The sequence below is a fragment of the Lepidochelys kempii genome, chromosome 2, assembly GCF_965140265.1.
Source record: "Lepidochelys kempii isolate rLepKem1 chromosome 2, rLepKem1.hap2, whole genome shotgun sequence".
NCBI classification, from domain to species: Eukaryota; Metazoa; Chordata; order Testudines; family Cheloniidae; genus Lepidochelys; species Lepidochelys kempii.
Window position 1 is genome coordinate 214,341,536 of NC_133257.1, and position 20,771 is coordinate 214,362,306.

General features: G+C 41.5%; 1 protein-coding gene across 5 annotated transcripts in view; it reads left to right on the forward strand.

Moving 5' to 3' along the window:
• CRPPA (CDP-L-ribitol pyrophosphorylase A) overlaps positions 1 to 20,771 on the forward strand; it is a 201,659-nt gene that overhangs the window by 44,789 nt on the left and 136,099 nt on the right. For all 5 annotated transcript variants that reach the window (XM_073333802.1, XM_073333800.1, XM_073333801.1 and 2 more), the window contains exon 3: positions 4,932 to 5,081. In XM_073333802.1, coding sequence (XP_073189903.1) covers positions 4,932 to 5,081 — 150 coding nt within the window. The remainder of the gene's footprint in view (positions 1 to 4,931; positions 5,082 to 20,771) is intronic.

Below are 20,771 nucleotides of genomic sequence, written 5' to 3' on the forward strand. Positions count from 1 at the left end.
TGTCGGAGAGAAGGCTTTGGATTCTTTGACCATGGGATGGGTGTTCCAACAAGGAGGAGTGCTAGGCAGAGACGGGCTCCACCTAACGAAGAGAGGGAAGAGCATCTTCGCAAGCAGGCTGGCTAATCTAGTGAGGAGGGCTTTAAACTAGGTTCACCGAAGGAAGGAGACCAAAGCCCTGAGGTAAGTGGGGAAGTGGGATACCAGGAGGAAGCACGAGCAGGAGCATGTGAGAGGGGAGGGTTCCTGCCTCATACTGAGAAAGAGGGGCGATCAGCGGGTTATCTCAAGTGCCTATACACAAATGCACGAAGCCTGGGAAACAAGCAGGGAGAACTGGAAGTCCTGGCAAAGTCAAGGAATTATGATGTGATTAGAATAACAGAGACTTGGTGGGATAACTCCCATGACTGGAGTACTGTCATGGATGGATATAAGCTGTTCAGGAAGGACAGGCAGGGCAGGAAAGGTGGAGGAGTTGCACTGTATGTAAGAGAGCAGTATGACTGCTCAGAGCTCAAGTGTGAAACTGCAGAAAAACCTGAGAGTCTCTGGATTAAGTTTAGAAGTGTGAGCAACAAGGATGATGTCGTGGTGGGAGTCTACTATAGGCCATCGGACCAGGGGGATGAGGTGAAAGAGGCTTTCTTCTGGCAAGTCGCAGAAGTTACTAGATCGCACGCCCTGGTTCTCATGGGAGACTTCAGTCACCCTGATATCTGCTGGGAGAGCAATACAGTGGTGCACAGACAAACCAGGAAGTTTTTGGAAAATGTAGGGGACAATTTCCTGGTGCAAGTGCTGGAGGAACCAACTAGGGGCAGAGCTCTTCTTGACCTGCTGCTCACAAACCGGGAAGAATTAGTAGGGGAAGCAAAAGTGGATGGGAACCTGGGAGGCAGTGACCATGAGATGGTCGAGTTCAGGATCCTGACACAAGGAAGAAAGGAAAGCAGCAGAATATGGACCCTGGACTTCAGAAAAGCAGACTTTGACTCCCTCACGGAACTGATGGGCAAGATCCCCGGGGAGAATAACATGAGGGGGAAAGGAGTCCAGGAGAGCTGGCTGTATTTTAAAGAATCCTTATTGAGGTTACAGGGACAAATCATCCCGATGTGTAGAAAGAATAGTAACTATGGCAGGCGACCAGCTTGCCTTAACAGTGAAATCCTTGCTGATCTTAAATACAAAAAAGAAGCTTACAAGAAGTGGAAGATTGGACAAATGACCAGGGATGGGTATAAAAATATTGCTCAGGCATGCAGGAGTGAAATCAGGAAGGCCAAATCACACCTGAAGTTGCAGCTAGCAAGAGATGTTAAGAGTAACAAGAAGGGTTTCTTCAGGTATGTTAGCAACAAGAAGAAAGCCAAGGAAAGTGTGGGCCCCTTACTGAATGAGGGAGGCAACCTAGTGACAGAGGATGTGGAAAAAGCTAATGTACTCAATGCTTTTTTGCCTCTGTCTTCACAAACAAGGTCAGCTCCCAGACTACTGCACCAGGCAACACAGCATGGGGAGGAGGTGACCAGCCCTCTGTGGACAAAGAAGTGGTTCGGGACTATTAAGAAAAGCTGGACATGCACAAGTCCATGGGGCCGGATGTGTTGCATCCGAGAGTGCTAAAGGAGTTGGCGGATGTGATTGCAGAGCCATTAGCCATTATCTTTGAAAACTCATGGTGATTGGGGGAAGTCCCGGACGGCTGGAAAAAGGCTAATGTAGTGCCCATCTTTAAAAAAGGGAAGAAGGAGGATCCTGGGAACTACAGGCCAGTCAGCCTCACCTCAGTCCCTGGAAAAATCATGGAGCATGTCCTCAAGGAATAATTCTGAAGGACTTAGAGGAGAGGAAAGTGATCAGGAACAGTCAGCATGGATTCACCAAGGGCAAGTCATGCCTGACTAATCTAATTGCCTTCTATGACGAGATAACTGGCTCTGTGGATGAGGGGAAAGCAGTGGACGTGTTGTTCCTTGACTTTAGCAAAGCTTTTGACACCGTCTCCCACAGTATTCTTGCCAGCAAGTTAAAGAAGTATGGGCTGGATGAATGGACTATAAGGTGGATAGAAAGCTGGCTAGTTCTGTTGGGCTCAAAAAGTAGTGATCAACGGCTCCATGCCTAGTTGGCAGCCGGTATCAAGTGGAGTGCCCCAAGGGTCGGTCCTGGGGCCAGTTTTGTTCAATATCTTCATAAATGATCTGGAGGATGGTGTGGATTGCACCCTCAGCAAGTTTGCAGATGACACTAAACTGGGAGGAGAGGTAGATACGCTGGAGGGTAGGGATAGGATACAGAGGGACCTAGACAAATTAGAGGATTGGGCCAAAAGAAATCTGATGAGGTTCAACAAGGACAAACACAGAGTCCTGCACTTGGGATGGAAGAATCCAATGCACCGCTACAGACTAGGGACTGAATGGCTCGGCAGCAGTTCTGCAGAAAAGGACCTAGAGGTTACAGTGGACGAGAAGCTGGATATGAGTCAACAGTGTGCCCTTGTTGGCAAGAAGACCAATGGCATTTTGGGCTGTATAAGTAGGGGCATTGCCAGCAGATCGAGGGATGTGAGCGTTCCAATCTATTCAACACTGGTGAGGCCTCATCTGGAGTACTATGTCCACTTTTGGGCCCCACACTACAAGAAGGATGTGGAAAAATTGGAAAGAGTCCAGCGAAGGGCAACAAAAATGATTAGGAGACTGGAACACATGACTTATGAGGAGAGGCTGAGGGAACTGGGATTGTTTAAACTGCCGGAAGAGAAGAATGAGGGGGGATTTGATAGCAGCTTTCAACTACCTGAAAGGGGGTTCCAAAGAGGATGGATCTAGACTGTTCTCAGTGGTAGCAGATGACAGAACAAGGAGTAATGGTCTCAAGTTGCAGTGGGGGAGGTTTAGGTTGGATATTAGGAAAAACTTTTTCACTAGGAGGGTGGTGAAACACTGGAATGAGTTACCTAGGGAGGTGGTGGAATCTCCTTCCTTAGAAGTTTTTAAGGTCAAGCTTGACAAAGCCCTGGCTGGGATGATTTAATTGGGGATCAGTCCTGCTTTGAGCAGGGGGTTGGACTAGATGACCTCCTGAGGTCCCTTCCAACCCTGATATTCGATGATATTCTGCCCTGGGATATGAGAAAAAGGCTTTCTTTTACTCCAGGCAGAATTTTGTGGGCCCTGTCTTCCCCGTTCTCATGAAGAAGAGAAAAGGAGTACTTGTGGCACCTCAGAGACTAACCAATTTATTTGAGCATAAGCTTTCGTGAGCTACAGCTCACTTCATCGGATGCATACTGTGGAAACTGCAGAAGACATTATATACACAGAGACCATGAAACAATACCTCCTCCCACCCCACTCTCCTGCTGGTAATAGCTTATCTAAAGTGATCACTCTCCTTACAATGTGTATGATAATCAAGTGGGGCCATTTCCAGCACAAATCCAGGTTTTCTCACCCTCCGCACCCACCCCCCAACTCACTCTCCTGCTGGTAATAGCCCATCCAAAGTGACCACTCTCTTTACAATGTATATGTCAGCCACACTATCAGAGGCTCGTTCACCTGCACGTCCACCAATGTGATATATGCCATCATGTGCCAGCAATGCCCCTCTCCCATGTACATTGGTCAAACTGGACAGTCTCTACGTAAAAGAATAAATGGACACAAATCAGATGTCAAGAATTATAACATTCATAAACCAGTCAGAGAACACTTCAATCTCTCTGGTCACACAATTACAGACATGAAGGTCGCTATCTTAAAACAAAAAAACTTCAAATCCAGACTCCAGCGAGCAACTGTCCACCTTGATTTTCATACACATTGTAAGGAGAGTGGTCACTTTGGATAAGCTATTACCAGCAGGAGAGTGAGTTTGTGTGTGTGGTTTTTGGAAAAAGGGGGGAGGGTGAAAAAACCTGGATTTGTGCTGGAAATGGCCCAACTTGATTATCATACACATTGTAAGGAGAGCGATCACTTTAGATAAGCTATTACCAGCAGGAGAGTGGGGTGGGAGGAGGTATTGTTTCATGGTCCCTGTATATAATGTCTTCTGCAGTTTCCACAGTATGCATCTGATGAAGTGAGCTTCAGCTCACGAAAGCTTATGCTCAAATAAATTGGTTAGTCTCTAAGGTGCCACAAGTACTCCTTTTCTTTTTGCGAATACAGACTAACATGGCTGTTACTCTGAAACATGAAGAAGAGAAGCTCTTCACACAAGAAAATTGTTCAGATCCTTTTTCGGTCATTTGGATCGTCCGGTCCCCTCCCCTTGAGCTGCGCCTTGTAATCTTATGCACAGGGACCAGGCTTCAAGCACCGGGGGTTCACCTCAATTATGTGTCTTCCCTCCGTGCACATAAAATTGTGTACTAGGTAAATTTCTTAATAATAACTTATAAAAGGCTCAACTTATTGAATTTTATCTAAATATATACTTATAGTACTTGCTGTCTCCTCCCTGCTTCATTATTAGGTGGTTTAGAGGAGGAAGAGTAAAGCAGCAATATTAATTGATTTCTTCTAAAATAAGCAAAAATCTTTCAAAACCTGCTTTGTGTTGTACTTTCCTATTAGATGGCCAGGTGAGGTTCCAGCTGAAGTCAAAGAGAGACTTGCATAACCAAGAGCAGATTTTGGTAATGGAAGCTCAAGGAGATGAATGCAAATATCACTATTGTTTCAATAATAGGTTATTCCACTTCTGCAGAGCAAAACTGCACCAGCTCTGCTCTGAAGTCACTGGGAATGGGGGATGCTCAGTATGTCTCAAGAAGAGCTTAACACCTGGCTGCACTGGGCCCTATAGCGTATAGAGGTTAATATATTAAATTTGTTTTGGCTTGTTCTCTGTGAATAATTAGCTAAGATAAACATCCAAGTATATATTTAAGATTTTTTTTTGTTCCCTAGGCAGCAGGAGCAATCCGTCCTCTCGTCTCTACTGTTGTTGCTTCCTCTGCAGATGGTTCCTTAGACCATTCACTAGAACGTTCCAGGTACAGAGCAAGTGAAATGCCTCAGGCTTTCCTGTTTGATATAATCTATCAAGCATATCATCAGGTAAGAATCTGGGCTTTTCAAAATAGAAGCTCACTTCTCCCCCTCAATGTACTGTATGTTAAAGGAAACTAAGTCACCTTGTTTGGTTTTTCTGAAAATTATAGTTGAAATGTCTATAAATCTATCACAGATTATATGAGATTGCATGTAAATCATTTCAGTGTAGTCTCCTAATGACAATGTTTTATAATAATATTTTATAACTTTTTACTATGATTTGCGTACTACGGCAGTTCTTATGATCTGTTCCATTTATACTGTTATCAAACTGCCAAATACGAATGTGATTCCCGGGTTTTAGGTGGCAAAGAAAATCATTATCTATGCCTAATTGTACGTGATGAAATATGTATTTTGTATATTATGAGCCATATTCTCTGATGGTGCAATTCCATTACAGTCAATGGAATTATACCAGAGAGAATTTAGCTGTTCATATATTTTACCAATGTAGCTCTCTTCCTTTGTGCATTAATGTATCATTAAACCTGTTAAAATTAATGCTACAAGCCTGAGTTTGAATTAAGATTCCAGTAACCCAGAAAACTCACAAAAAGTCAGAAAATTAGCAGTTACACTTCCTCTTACTTTCTCTCTATCTTTGCGGTAATCTTTGTCCCTTATTCTCCTCTTTTCCCATGACACATTGACCTCTTCCACTTCCTGGGTGAAGATGACTCAAGCAAAGCAGTCCTCTACTCGAGGATTAAGGGCCTGATCCAGAGTCCATTGGAAAGATTCCCATTGATTTAGAGTTTAGGTCTTGATTCAACAAAGTACATAAGCTAGTGGACTAACATGCTTAAAGTTAGATATATGTTAAGTATCTTAATGAGTCAGTGGAGTAAGTGGCAGGACTTTGTGGAGGCAATCCTGTGTGAGTAGTGTAATAGTGGACAGTGGGATATGCTAAAATATTGGAAGATATTAATTTAGCAAATATCAGTTAATGTATGTGAAACTATAAAATATTCCATGCATCATAGTAAATTATTAGATTCACTAGATACATTGATTAATGACTGATCATGATATATCTGTGAATACTATCTCTGTTTTAACTTTCCATTAATTAACTGTATTTCATTAACACCATCTTGATTGAACTGAAAAATTTGGAGCAGGAGATTCTAATGAAACCTTAATTATTTCACCATTATCCCCTGTGATGTTTTCTTTCATTTGTCTCACCCTACACTCAGAGCTTACTGGAAGCACTCCAAACTCTAATCTCCAGGCTTCACTTCCTCTTCACACATCCACTTGTGGAGAGTTGTCTATCATCCAGGGATCTCCAAGGTTGGTGCCTGGGAGCATGAGATTTCTTCACTTGCCACTTGGTAGGAATTGTTTCAGTGCACTAATGTGTAAAGCCTGGTACCTCATGGTTGAAAAGAAGAATCTGTTACAAATCTTTTGCAAGAATAACAACCTGTGTTATACTGTGGAGGCAAAAGACCTATCTGGCTTTAAGATTAAACTCAATAAGTTTATGGAGGAGATGGTATGATGGGATAACATGATTTTGGCAATTAATTGATCTTTAACTATTCATGGTAAATAGGCCCAATGGCTTGTGATGGGATGTTAGATGGGGTGGGATCTGAGTTACTACGGAGAATTCTTTCCTGGGTATGTGAATCTTTCTTTTCTGGCTGGTGAATCTTGCCCATATGCTCAGGGTTTAGCTGATCACCATATTTGGGGTCGGGAATGAATTTTCCTCCTGGGCAGATTGGAAGAGGCCCTGGAGGTTTTTCACCTTCCTCTGTAGCATGGGGCACGGGTCACTTGCTGGAGGATTCTCTGCTCCTTGAAGTCTTTAAACCACGATTTGAGGACTTCAGTAGCTCAGACATAGGTGAGAGGTTTATCGCAGGAGTGGGTGGGTGAGATTCTGTGGCCTGCATTGTGCAGGAGGTCAGACTAGATGATCATAATGGTCCCTTCTGACCTTAATATCTATGCATCTATGAAATATTTTGAGTCTTATCTGAAGCTTATCCCCATATCATCACTCCTGTTTATCTACTATGAATGAAATAAAGCAGGGGTTCTCAAACTGGGGGTCAGGACCCCTCTGGCGGTCATGAGGTTATTACATGGGGGGGTCGCGAGCTGTCAGCCTCCACCCCAAACCCTGCTTTGCATCCAGCATTTATAATGGTGTTAACTATAATGGTTAACCTAAGTGTTTTTAATTTATAAAGGGGGTCACACGCAGAGGCTTTCTATTTGAAAGGGGTCACCAGTACAAAAGTTTGGGAATCACTGAAATAAAGTATTTATTCCACATGAAATCTGCATGAAAAGGATGTTACCATTGCATTGGTAAACTCTCAAAATTCAGGAGATGTCCCTCTCCCCCCATGAGTATCTGTTGTGACTGGTTTTAATTACATGGTCATATACTATTTCTCAAAACATACTGTATAATACTGTACTCTGTTTTTCTAGGGTTAGGTTGTGGATACCCCATGTGCAGGTACACTAGAGAGCTGGGAAGGGCGTAAAGGAGTGTTGCTGTCCCTCCACTGCATTGTTCAATGGCCAGCCATATTTGCAATCTCTGTGTTTCTCTGAGTACGGGGAATGCTCCCACCTAGAGTGTGTACTTCTCTCCCCTTGCAGGAGCAAAACTCCAAAAGGGGGCATTGAGGAACCAGGGCTATGATCCCTTCCCCACACCCATTGCATTGACTACATGCTGTTCATCTAAAGGGATGGTGCAACACGCACGAGTGCTCTATGCTTTGGAGCTCTGGAAAAGAATATACTTCACTAAAACTTCTTAAATATTTCTGGTCTCAGGTGGTAGTGGTTGTTGTTATTTATTTGTACTGCAATAGCATTTAAGGGCTCCAATCAAGGATCAGGGCCCTGTTTGTGCAAGGAACTATACAAACAGATAACAAAAAGGTAGCTGCTGCCCTGAAGACCTTAAAATCTAACTGTAGAAGAGCTTTGTTTAGCTCAGTGGTTTGAACATTGCCCTGCTAAACCTAGGGTTGTGAGTTCAATCCTTGAGGGGGCCATTTAGGGATCTGGGGCAAAAATTGGGTCCTGCTTTGAGCAGGGGGTTGGACTAGATGACCTTCTGTGTTCCCTTCCAACTCTGATATTCTATGATACTGGGGCCTGATTCTATGACTGGAGGTGGAGATGGAAAGAAGATAGCTAAAAGTGCTTTGCAAGCCTTAACTAAACTTCACAAAAATCTCATGAAAAACGTAGGTATCATTTCACCATTTTACAGATACAGAAAGAGAAGTTAAATTTCTTTTGTCCAAGATCACACAGCAGGTCAGATGGCAAAGCTGGGAATGGAGTCCAGCTCTTCTGTGATCTGCATACTAGATTATGTTCTTACTCTGTGTAGAAAACACAATAGTGACCTTTATGACATAACTCTGGAGACGAGTTGAAGGCCACTTTCACCTTTACTGGTTCCCCAGGTTTTCCAGTTGAATATATGTGTGCTGTTTTATTTTTTTGTCTGATATTGTACATCACATTTTTGCAAGTAGGATCTCATTTTAGTGTTTGCTCATGTCTCTCATTTCTCTATGTCTGTTTTCTATTACCGTTCTGTCCACAGAGGTATTTGTAACTTCTCTTAACTTGGAACATGTGAATCTCATTAGTAGGCTGTTTTACTTGCCCTTCTAGATCATTAATGAGGATATTAAATGAGATTGGATCTAACCCACTAATCCCTAAAAGAATAAATATATTTGAAACAAAATAAACTAGAAATAACTAGAAATGCCAACAAACAGTAATTTGACTGGCTATTGAACATTTATAGGTGTGATGGCTACGGTTTCAGATATTTAATTTGTGTTTTGAAAAAAGAGCCATACTTCTTCACGTGGCTGCAGACGTGCATTCCACTCAGATGTGTGCATGCCCAGTGCTCACTGAAACTGGAAAACTTTTGCTTAGCAGTATCTATAGGGATGCTGTTCATGCCCTATGGCCCTTAACTCCTCCTGTGGCTATTTAAAGTGGCTGCAGCGACATCCCACCCACCACCCCACACCTTCAGGTCCTTTGCACTGAATGTCAAGAGTAGAGACTACGATACAGACAGGTGGAGGGTGGGTCGTGGAATATACGTCTGCACCCCCATCTCAAAGAGAAAAGACATTTGAGTATTTCACATTTTTACTAGAGGAATGCAAATGATTGAAAAAGAACTGCTTAGTCTCCTGGGAAAATAATGTAAACATTTCTTTTAAAAATTATGACAATACAAACAGCTATATCAGCAGTGTCCAAATTTTTGAGCCTCTGGGCAAAACATATTTCTGAAAGGTCAAAAGGTTACAATCAATGCTTTGGGCCATATTTTCTGTCCTATTCTTCTCCCTTTGCACCCTTTCTCCTTTACTGCCTTGTTCTGGGGAGGAGAGTCATCCTTGGATAGATACTTCTCAGGCTTAGGCAGAGCCAGTTAGCTCCTATCCTGTTTTCCCTGAGGTTCCTACTGTCTAACAAGAAAACTGGCACCAGAAGTACTCTTTCTTATCCCTTTCCTGTGATACAGCAAGGAGCCAACGGACATGCAGCAAGGAAGTGACAACTGTTAAGAGCACTCTCAGCTCACATGCGAGCAGCACCTAGGGCTTCACGGGAAGCAGTTGGAGTCAGTTGATCAGAGAATGACTACACCTCTTCCCACAATGATGGGGCTGATTCAGACCCTTCAATTTAAAAATCAGAGAGGACAAATTTTCAAATTATAATTATATATTTCTTTTTAACACAGTTGCCCTCAAAGGCCACAGATTTGACATAACTGAGTTATATACAATATTTTGTCATAATCCCATTATACTTATTCATATATTATAGGTGAAAGAGCAGCAACAGCTACAATTAAGATTGCCTAACATTTTCCAGTATAAGCCTCTATTTTCAGTTGTTTATTGCTTTGCCAAGTGCTAGCCATTTGGTTTGAAATTTTACATGTTAGCTATCTGTCTCAGAATGAATTTATTTTGCAAAGTTTCAGCAAAAATAGCTTAGCCATTTCTGAAAACAAGGTTAGGGGAAAATGTGTATGTTTTATTTGTTTAAAAAATTTCATCTGCTTTATTGAAGTGTTCTAATATCGCCATCTCCTATAGCTGGAACTTGAAATTTGTCAGGGAGGTACCTTTTGCTGCCCTAATGAAAATCCATTGAGATTGTGCTAAATTAAAAGCCTCTTCATATAACCATGTGCATGTAGTCAGTGGAGCTTTTTGGTCCAGCCCTAGTATGCCCACTGCACTGGGTATGCTCCCAGGCCTCACTCAGCTTTCTGCATGGTGCAGAGTTAGAGTGCTAGATGGGGCAGAAACACAATGACTTCCTCCCCTCCAAGTGCATTATTCCCATGGACTAGATCATAGGTTCTCATGCCCTTTCAATATTACTACATACAGTTGTTAGCTACAGTATCATATACGTTTTTTTCATTCAGTGCCCTTGGAGGTCAGTGACCTGAGGCAGAGAATTAGAAAAAGAGGAAGAACTTCCTTTTGTGTTTGCAGCACTGGACAGGGACTCAGGAACAACTAGGTTAAATTCTTTGCTCTGCCTTAGACATCCTCTGTGATGTTGGGTAAGACACTGTACTGCAATGCATGCATGCAAGGGGACTGAATTATTGTTGCATAGGCAACCTTAACGCTGGCATTTTCTAACTTATTAGGTTCATATAAATGGAATTCCTGTTTTTAGGAACAGACGTTTATTCTATCCATATCAGCCCCCAGGGAAATCAGAAAACTAGAAGTGTTAATTATAAATCCACCCTTTCCAAGAATAGCTAAACAAGTCTTATTTCTTAGACCAGACTTGTTCTTTTTTGCCTAAGGAAGTTTCAGTTTTCCGTTCAGATTTTTAAATTAAACTAGGAGCCTATATCCCAAGAATCCTCCTGAAGTCTGAAAAGAAAGACAGGGTACATCATTTCGTGGAAGTTAGGCATTCCCCAGAGCAATATCTTAAGAAGAATTAGAGTATCAGGAAGTCAAGTTGACTATCTGTTTCCTTCCATCATATTATGCTCGGGCTGATTTCTATACAGACCTGATCCTGACAGATTGTGCAATGCATAGAAGCCCTTTGTATTGAGTAGTAATACAAAACATCATGTTATGTCATGTCACATTATTGTAACAAAGTAGCAGAACATTATGTAGAAAAGGCTGAAATACACATTTCATACTATATGCTGTGTCAAGGTTAGGTGTTCATTATCTAGGTATATTTATCAAGGTGGGATAGTTGTAAACAGTTACAGAGTCTTGCTTTCCTGGCAAGTGGACAGCTATGAACAGAAGTGGAATAGCAGGAGAGCCTGAACAGAGTCTAGAGAGGTGTCCGCAATAAGAAATCAGGAGAAAACACAGCTAACTGCTAGTGGACTAGCATTGACAAGCTGAGTGCCTTCTAGAAGGCAGCAAGTACGTGCAGATGATGGGGAGCAGCAAATTTCAAAGGGTTGTAGTGTAAGAACACTGCGATGTTTTTTGTACAGAGAAGCCTCTGCTCTCCATTAAAGGGGAATAGTGGAGGTTAAATAACATGTTCCTTTTTTTAAGGGGGCAGTTTCTATTTGAAAATTACACTTCCATCTGAAAAGGTTGTATCTATTTTATAAGTAACCTCTATTATTTACTGTACCCAAAAGAGCTTAAAGTAAAAACAGCTTCTCTATTTTTTGGTGTTTATACTTATTTCATTTGACTTTACTTCATGTATAGTCAATTTGACAGTTTTGTTTATGGTGGACCTTTCCCTGGCACTGCAAGAGGGTTTTTAACAGTGGTCACAACAGCAAAGCTGAAAGTGAAGTTGAAATCGACCAACCAAGAGGTAGGCGTGTGCACTGAGAAGGGATTAGCCCTGAGCCTGTTTAGGAGTGTTGCTCTCAAGCCTGCCCCCAAGACCCTTGTAAATAGCAGTGGGGAGCAAAATCAGTTCCAGGATTCAGCCCTAAAGAGGTCAGATTGTGTGCTGTCTCTTGTTTGGAGGCTTCTTCAGGGATGTACTAAATTAATACATCTCCTGTTCATGCCCCTCCTCCAGCCAGCACAACCCACTTTTCGGGCAGTGGTGGCAAACACACTTGGTGAGGGGAGTTTGCAAAACCTGCCTGCATAGATGAGTACCTCTGATTATAAGCAGACAAAATAATATAATGTCAGGAAGAATCATGCAAATACTTAAATGCCATATCCTGAGAAGCAGATGTTCTTCTGGAACCATTACAGGATATCCACAGAATTTGGGGATGGGATGGAGAGAAAAGAAATTCTGCAAATTGTTCAATCAGGGCTCTAGCTCAAAAATTCTTTTCAAAGACTAACAATTTTCTTATATAGCAGATATCGGGGATTATGCAGGGAAGAGTTGGCTGGAAATATGAAAGGAAGTTCGCTATTGCTAGGTCCACTGTAGTAGTAGTTACTCATAGATTTGCCTTTTCAGCACGTACATGAGTATAGGGAGCTATGTATGTGTGATTTGTAAACTTCTGAAGTACATCTTGAAGGGGAGTAGCATCATTAGGGTTTTTCTTTCAGGCAAAATATCTAAATTGATTCTGGGACTTTATGTGGGTGCCATCTTTGCTGAAGAAATGAATGTCTGTTAAATTAACATTCCCTGGAACAATTGAGATTAAGTGAAATTAGTAAACTAATTGTTAACTAAGACCATTGGTACTTAGGTACTCCAAAGGCCCATAACATTTAGGGTAATACTATCAATAGGAGCTGAAGTAAGTGGAAATATATTTAATCATGACTGGAGGGAAGCATTGATGGCAGACATAATAAGCTCTTTTTGTTGTTTTTAATGTAGCTGTCTGGAAGGGAGGTAGTAACATCCAGTTGTGGTCAGTAAGGAGGTGCAGTGTGACAGAACTGAGGTTGTGGATAATGGGGAAACCCACTTCCCTGTATATTGACATTTTGTAATTCATTGTGGCCTTTCTGAAGAATCTTGTACTGCTGACATTCTCCTTGTCACCTGAAGTTGTGGCTGTGGAGTAGCTAAGGATTGTAACATGTCAAACTGTTGCAGATAATGGTTCAGAGGCTTGGCATAAATGACAGACTAACAAGGCCAGGTTACACTGCAGCATCATGGGAAGCAGTTATTGATTTTCTTCTTAGTCTTTTTCTATTTGTTTTTGTTGTTCCTTTTTTTAAAAGAAATAGGAATGGTGTAACTAAACTGGGAAAAGCAAGCTAAGAAAAATTCTGGAAAGGGAGCTTAGAAGCCAGGGCTGCGCACACGTTTTGTGAGACTGTGGTGCTAAATGGTGTCTCAGATTCACATTTCAAACATTCTGTAGCTCCATTGGTCACTCATGCCTGTTCAAATGTGATCCATTGGGCTGGAGGTTGACATCCATTCAGACAAAAAAGATACTTAAATCTTTGCTTGAAATCCTTTGGTTATGAATTGATTGTGTGGAGTATAGATGTTTGTAAAAGCACTGAAAGTAGTGTTGAATCACATTGTGTTGTACATTAAGGTGAGGTAGATGGACAGATCTAACCATAGTCCATAATGAGTCATGATGCAAACCCTTTGATATTTTTCAAGGAGGACTTGGAGAGATATTTATAGCAAACATATTGCCTCCATAGGGATGATCTGCTACAGTAGTGATGTCAGTCAACCTCTATGAATCCATCCCATATGTATTTGAGAATCACTATATGTTGTGTTACAGCTTAGGGTACATGTGCATTTTGAGCTGGAGGTGTAAAGTCCAGCTCAAGTAGACATATCTGCGATAGCGCTGATTGAGCTGGTGCATTAAAAGTAGAGTATAGCCATCATGGCATGAGCAGTGGCTGCCTTGGGTACATACCTAGCATCTTGGATGGGTACATACTGTGATAGCTAGGCCCTACGGCCGCTCATGCTCCCGTAGCCACACACTACTTTTAAAAAAAGAAAAGGAGTACTTCTGGCACCTTAGAGACTAACCAATTTATTAGAGCATAAGCTTTCGTGAGCTACAGCTCACTTCCTCAGATGCATATCATGGAAACTGCAGCAGGCTTTATATATACACAGAGAATATGAAACAATACGTACTCCCACCCCACTGTCCTGCTGGTAATAGCTTATCTAAAGTGATCATCAGGTGGGCCATTTCCAGCACAACTCCAGGTTTTCTCACCCTCCACCCCCCCACACAAATTCACTCTCCTGCTGGTGATAGCCCATCCAAAGTGACTACTCTTTACACAATGTGCATGACAATCAAGTTGGGCTATTTCCTGCACAAATCCAGGTTTTCTCACATCCCCCCCACCCCCATACACACACAAACTCACTCTCCTGCTGGTAATAGCTCATCCAAACTGACCACTCTTCAAGTTTAAATCCAAGTTAAACCAGAACATCTGGGGGGGGGGGGGGGGGTTAGGAAAAAACAAGAGGAAACAGGCTACCTTGCATAATGACTTAGCCACTCCCAGTCTCTATTTAAGCCTAAATTAATAGTATCCAATTTGCAAATGAATTCCAATTCAGCAGTTTCTCGCTGGAGTCTGGATTTGAAGTTTTTTTGTTTTAAGATAGCGACCTTCATGTCTGTGATTGCGTGACCAGAGAGATTGAAGTGTTCTCCGACTGGTTTATGAATGTTATAATTCTTGACATCTGATTTGTGTCCATTTATTCTTTTACGTAGAGACTGTCCAGTTTGACCAATGTATATGGCAGAGGGGCATTGCTGGCACATGATGGCATATATCACATTGGTGGATGTGCAGGTGAACGAGCCTCTGATAGTGTGGCTGATGTTATTAGGCCCTGTGATGGTGTCCCCTGAATAGATATGTGGGCACAATTGGCAACGGGCTTTGTTGCAAGGATAAGTTCCTGGGTTAGTGGTTCTGTTGTGTGGTATGTGGTTGTTGGTGAGTATTTGCTTCAGGTTGCGGGGCTGTCTGTAGGCAAGGACTGGCCTGTCTCCCAAGATTTGTGAGAGTGTTGGGTCATCCTTTAGGATAGGTTGTAGATCCTTAATAATGCGTTGGAGGGGTTTTAGTTGGGGGTTGAAGGTGACGGCTAGCGGCGTTCTGTTATTTTCTTTGTTAGGCCTCTCCTGTAGTAGGTAACTTCTGGGAACTCTTCTGGCTCTATCAATCTGTTTCTTTACTTCTGCAGGTGGGTATTGTAGTTGTAAGAAAGCTTGACAGAGATCTTGTAGGTGTTTGTCTCTGTCTGAGGGGTTGGAGCAAATGCGGTTGTATCGCAGAGCTTGGCTGTAGACGATGGATCGTGTGGTGTGGTCAGGGTGAAAGCTGGAGGCATGCAGGTAGGAATAGCAGTCAGTAGGTTTCCGGTATAGGGTGGTGTTTATGTGACCATTGTTTATTAGCACTGTAGTGTCCAGGAAGTGGATCTCTTGTGTGGACTGGACCAGGCTGAGGTTGGTGGTGGGATGGAAATTGTTGAAATCATGGTGGAATTCCTCAAGGGCTTCTTTTCCATGGGTCCAGATGATGAAGATGTCATCAATATAGCGCAAGTAGAGTAGGGGCTTTAGGGGACGAGCGCTGAGGAAGCGTTGTTCTAAATCAGCCATAAAAATGTTGGCATACTGTGGGGCCATGCGGGTACCCATAGCAGTGCCGCTGATCTGAAGGTATACATTGTCCCCAAATGTGAAGTAGTTATGGGTAAGGACAAAGTCACAAAGTTCAGCTACCAGGTTAGCCGTGACAGTATCGGGGATAGTGTTCTTGACGGCTTGTAGTCCATCTTTGTGTGGAATGTTGGTGTAGAGGGCTTCTACATCCATAGTGGCCAGGATGGTGTTATCAGGAAGATCACCGATGGATTGAAGTTTCCTCAGGAAGTCAGTGGTGTCTCGAAGTCCAAATGCAAACAGATGGACATCGTACCAAAAGGACTGAAGGTAAAAAATCCATTACAATCTACATACCACACAGACTATGCTGACAGCTTGTGCCACAAGCTCTCAAAGAAACACCATCCTGGCCACTATGGATGTAGAAGCCCTCTACACCAACATTCCACACAAAGATGGACTACAAGCCGTCAAGAACACTATCCCCGATACTGTCACGGCTAACCTGGTAGCTGAACTTTGTGACTTTGTCCTTACCCATAACTACTTCACATTTGGGGACAATGTATACCTTCAGATCAGCGGCACTGCTATGGGTACCCGCATGGCCCCACAGTATGCCAACATTTTTATGGCTGATTTAGAACAACGCTTCCTCAGCGCTCGTCCCCTAAAGCCCCTACTCTACTTGCGCTATATTGATGACATCTTCATCATCTGGACCCATGGAAAAGAAGCCCTTGAGGAATTCCACCATGATTTCAACAATTTCCATCCCACCACCAACCTCAGCCTGGTCCAGTCCACACAAGAGATCCACTTCCTGGACACTACAGTGCTAATAAACAATGGTCACATAAACACCACCCTATACCGGAAACCTACTGACTGCTATTCCTACCTGCATGCCTCCAGCTTTCACCCTGACCACACCACACGATCCATCGTCTACAGCCAAGCTCTGCGATACAACCGCATTTGCTCCAACCCCTCAGACAGAGACAAACACCTACAAGATCTCTGTCAAGCTTTCTTACAACTACAATACCCACCTGCAGAAGTAAAGAAACAGATTGATAGAGCCAGAAGAGTTCCCAGAAGTTACCTACTACAGGACAGGCCTAACAAAGAAAATAACAGAACGCCGCTAGCCGTCACCTTCAGCCCCCAACTAAAACCCCTCCAACGCATTATTAAGGATCTACAACCTATCCTAAAGGATGACCCAACACTCTCACAAATCTTGGGAGACAGGCCAGTCCTTGCCTACAGACAGCCCCGCAACCTGAAGCAAATACTCACCAACAACCACATACCACACAACAGAACCACTAACCCAGGAACTTATCCTTGCAACAAAGCCCGTTGCCAATTGTGCCCACATATCTATTCAGGGGACACCATCACAGGGCCTAATAACATCAGCCACACTATCAGAGGCTCGTTCACCTGCACATCCACCAATGTGATATATGCCATCATGTGCCAGCAATGCCCCTCTGCCATATACATTGGTCAAACTGGACAGTCTCTACGTAAAAGAATAAATGGACACAAATCAGATGTCAAGAATTATAACATTCATAAACCAGTCGGAGAACACTTCAATCTCTCTGGTCACGCAATCACAGACATGAAGGTCGCTATCTTAAAACAAAAAAACTTCAAATCCAGACTCCAGCGAGAAACTGCTGAATTGGAATTCATTTGCAAATTGGATACTATTAATTTAGGCTTAAATAGAGACTGGGAGTGGCTAAGTCATTATGCAAGGTAGCCTGTTTCCTCTTGTTTTTTCCTACCCCCCCCCCCCCGATGTTCTGGTTTAACTTGGATTTAAACTTGAAGAGTGGTCAGTTTGGATGAGCTATTACCAGCAGGAGAGTGAGTTTGTGTGTGTATGGGGGTGGGGGGGATGTGAGAAAACCTGGATTTGTGCAGGAAATAGCCCAACTTGATTGTCATGCACATTGTGTAAAGAGTTGTCACTTTGGATGGGCTATCACCAGCAGGAGAGTGAATTTGTGTGGGGGGGGTGGAGGGTGAGAAAACCTGGATTTGTGCTGGAAATGGCCCACCTGATGATCACTTTAGATAAGCTATTACCAGCAGGACAGTGGGGTGGGAGTACGTATTGTTTCATATTCTCTGTGTATATATAAAGCCTGCTGCAGTTTCCATGATATGCATCTGAGGAAGTGAGCTGTAGCTCACGAAAGCTTATGCTCAAATAAATTGGTTAGTCTCTAAGGTGCTACAAGTCCTGCTTTTCTTTTTGCGAATACAGACTAACACGGCTGTTACTCTGAAACCTGACACTACTTTTAGTGTGCTGTCTTAGTGAGAGCTAGTGTGGGTGTGTCTCCTTGAGCTGGAATTTACACCTGTAGCTCAAAATTTAGATGATAATTGCACTTTTCTTTTACTACACTAATATGTGTGTGTGGGCTGTCCTGCCTCTTGTCAACTCTATTATGGAACACAATGATAGTGCATCAAAAAATTAATAATGAATTGGCCAGGAACTGGGTAAAATCACCTAATATTTTTAGAAATATACTCAATAGAGTTGTACAGGCCAACTAAATAACAAACAGAGCAATGCTGGATTCTTTCTAACATGGAGTCCGCGATGTAGACTACTTCCACCTGCCTACAAAATATAATCAGTAATTATACTGTTATGTTTGAAAAACTTAACTTTATTTTTATTGCTGTACTTATATTTATGTGTTAAGTTTCTGGCTGCTTTTCAAGTTTTCTGAAGCATCCCAGAGGGTTATTTATTTGTGTAACACTTTTTGCCTCTTAGGTTAATAAAGAGCTGGATTTTAATCCTTGCTCTCTCAAAAGTGTTTTTAGAATATGAAAGTACTCATTCTCTCTCTAAAACAGAAGCATTGATATTTAGTGGTATAGTAAAGTAGCATGGGTTCATTTGAGTTTGCAAAATCCCACATCACTAGATCTTCTACAAACATGAGAATCTGTATAGATTATAATATTTAGTGGCATGATAATGTAAAGTTAGGGAATATGTATACTTGAACAATTTTAAATTTTTCTTTGTGTAATCTAAACATAAAACCAACTTGACAGGGGAAGAAAATTCTGATCAGTTCATAGATTCTACACTCTTATCTTTTAGAAAAACATTCAATCTTGATTTTAAAATTGTCAGTGATAGACAATCCACCATGATGCCTGGTAAACTGTTCCAGTGGTTAATTACTCTTACCATTAAAATTGTATGCCTTATTTCCAGTCTGAATTTGTCTAGCTTCAACTTCCAGCCACGGGATCTTGTTGTACCTTTCTGTATTATTTGGAAGAGCTCACTACTAAATACTTCTTCCCTGTGAGGTACTTATAGACTGAAATTGTTGCATTTTACTGTCTGTGTTACTAAATAGATTGAGCTCCTTGAGTCTGTCACTAAAAGGCATGTTTTCTAATCCTTTAATCATTCTTGTGGCTCTTCTCTTTTCCATTTATTAACATCCTTCTTGATTTGTGGACACTAGAACCGGACACAGTATTCCAGCAGTGAACATCTATGCTGTAAGAATGGTATACATTATTTGTTCCTAGATATATACATTTACATTTAGCCATATTAAAACACACATTGTTTGCTTGTGCCCAGTTTACCAAGCAATTCAGATCACTCTGAATCATTATGTACTACTCCGCCAATTTTTGTGTCATCTGCAAACTTTATCAGTGATGATTTTGTGTTTTCTTCCAGGTCATTTATAAAACAGTTAAATAACATAGGGCCAAGAATCAGTCCCTGCAAGACATCACTAGAAACAGACCTGCTCCTGTATGATTCCCTGTTTATAGTTGCATTTTGAGACCTATCAGTTAGAAAGTTTTTAATCGATTTAATGTGTGCTATGTTAATTTTATATCGTTTCAGTATTTTAATAAAAATGTCATGTGGTACTAAGTTGTCTGCCTACAGATGTCTAAGTATGTGATGTAAACAGGACTACCTTTAATCAATCAAATTTGTAATCTCATCAAAAATAGATATCAAGTTAGTTTCAAGGATCTGTTTTCCATAAACCCATATTGATTTGCATTAATTACATGACCCTTATTTACTTATTTATTATTGAAATATCAGATCAGCTGCTCCATTGTCTTGCCTGGGATTGATGTCAGACTGCCAGGTCTGTAATTACCTGGGTCCCATATGGGTCATCCTGTTTACCCTTTTAAAAACTGTCACAACATTAGCTTTCTTCCAGTCTTCTGGAACTTTCCCAATGCTCCAAAACTTATTGAAAATCAACATTAATGGTCCCGTGAGCTCCTCAACCAGCTCTTATAAAACTCTTGAATGCGAATTATCTGATTTTAAATTGTCTATCTTTAGTAGCTTCTGTTTAACATCCTCCAGGGATACTATTGGGATGGAAAGAATGTTATCATCACTATAGATGAAACTATAGCATCTGTTTTTTCCCCCCAATACAGAACAGAAATATTTATTGAATACTTCTGCCTTTTCTGGATTATTATTGATAATTATACCATTTCCATATAGTAATAGACCAGTACTATTGTCAAGATTCCTTTTTTTCCTAATATATTTTTAAAAAACTCCTTTTTATTGTTTTTAACTCTACTGGCCATAAATTTCTCCCTGTGTCCCTTGGCTTCCCTAATCAATTTTCTACAATTTCTAATTTCTGATTTATATTAATTACTCACAACTTCCCCATTCTTCCATTTGTTGTATTTTATTTTATTTTATTTTATTTTATTTTATTTTATTTTATTTTACAGCTGCCATCACTACCCTTGAAGCCCAGGTCATGTTTTAACCTGCATAGCTTTCTTCCACTTTTTGAGCATCTAGTAAGGTGTTCTTAAATGATTCCCAATTATCATATGCATTTTTCTGATTAAATACTTCCTCCCAGCTAATTTGCTCATAATTGTTTTCAGCTTTGTGAAATTGGCCTTGGATGTATATTATTGGTTTGGGCTTTATTCTACTTGCACTTCATAAATGTGATCAAGAATGATCACTTATACCTAAGCTACAGTTAATTTTTAGT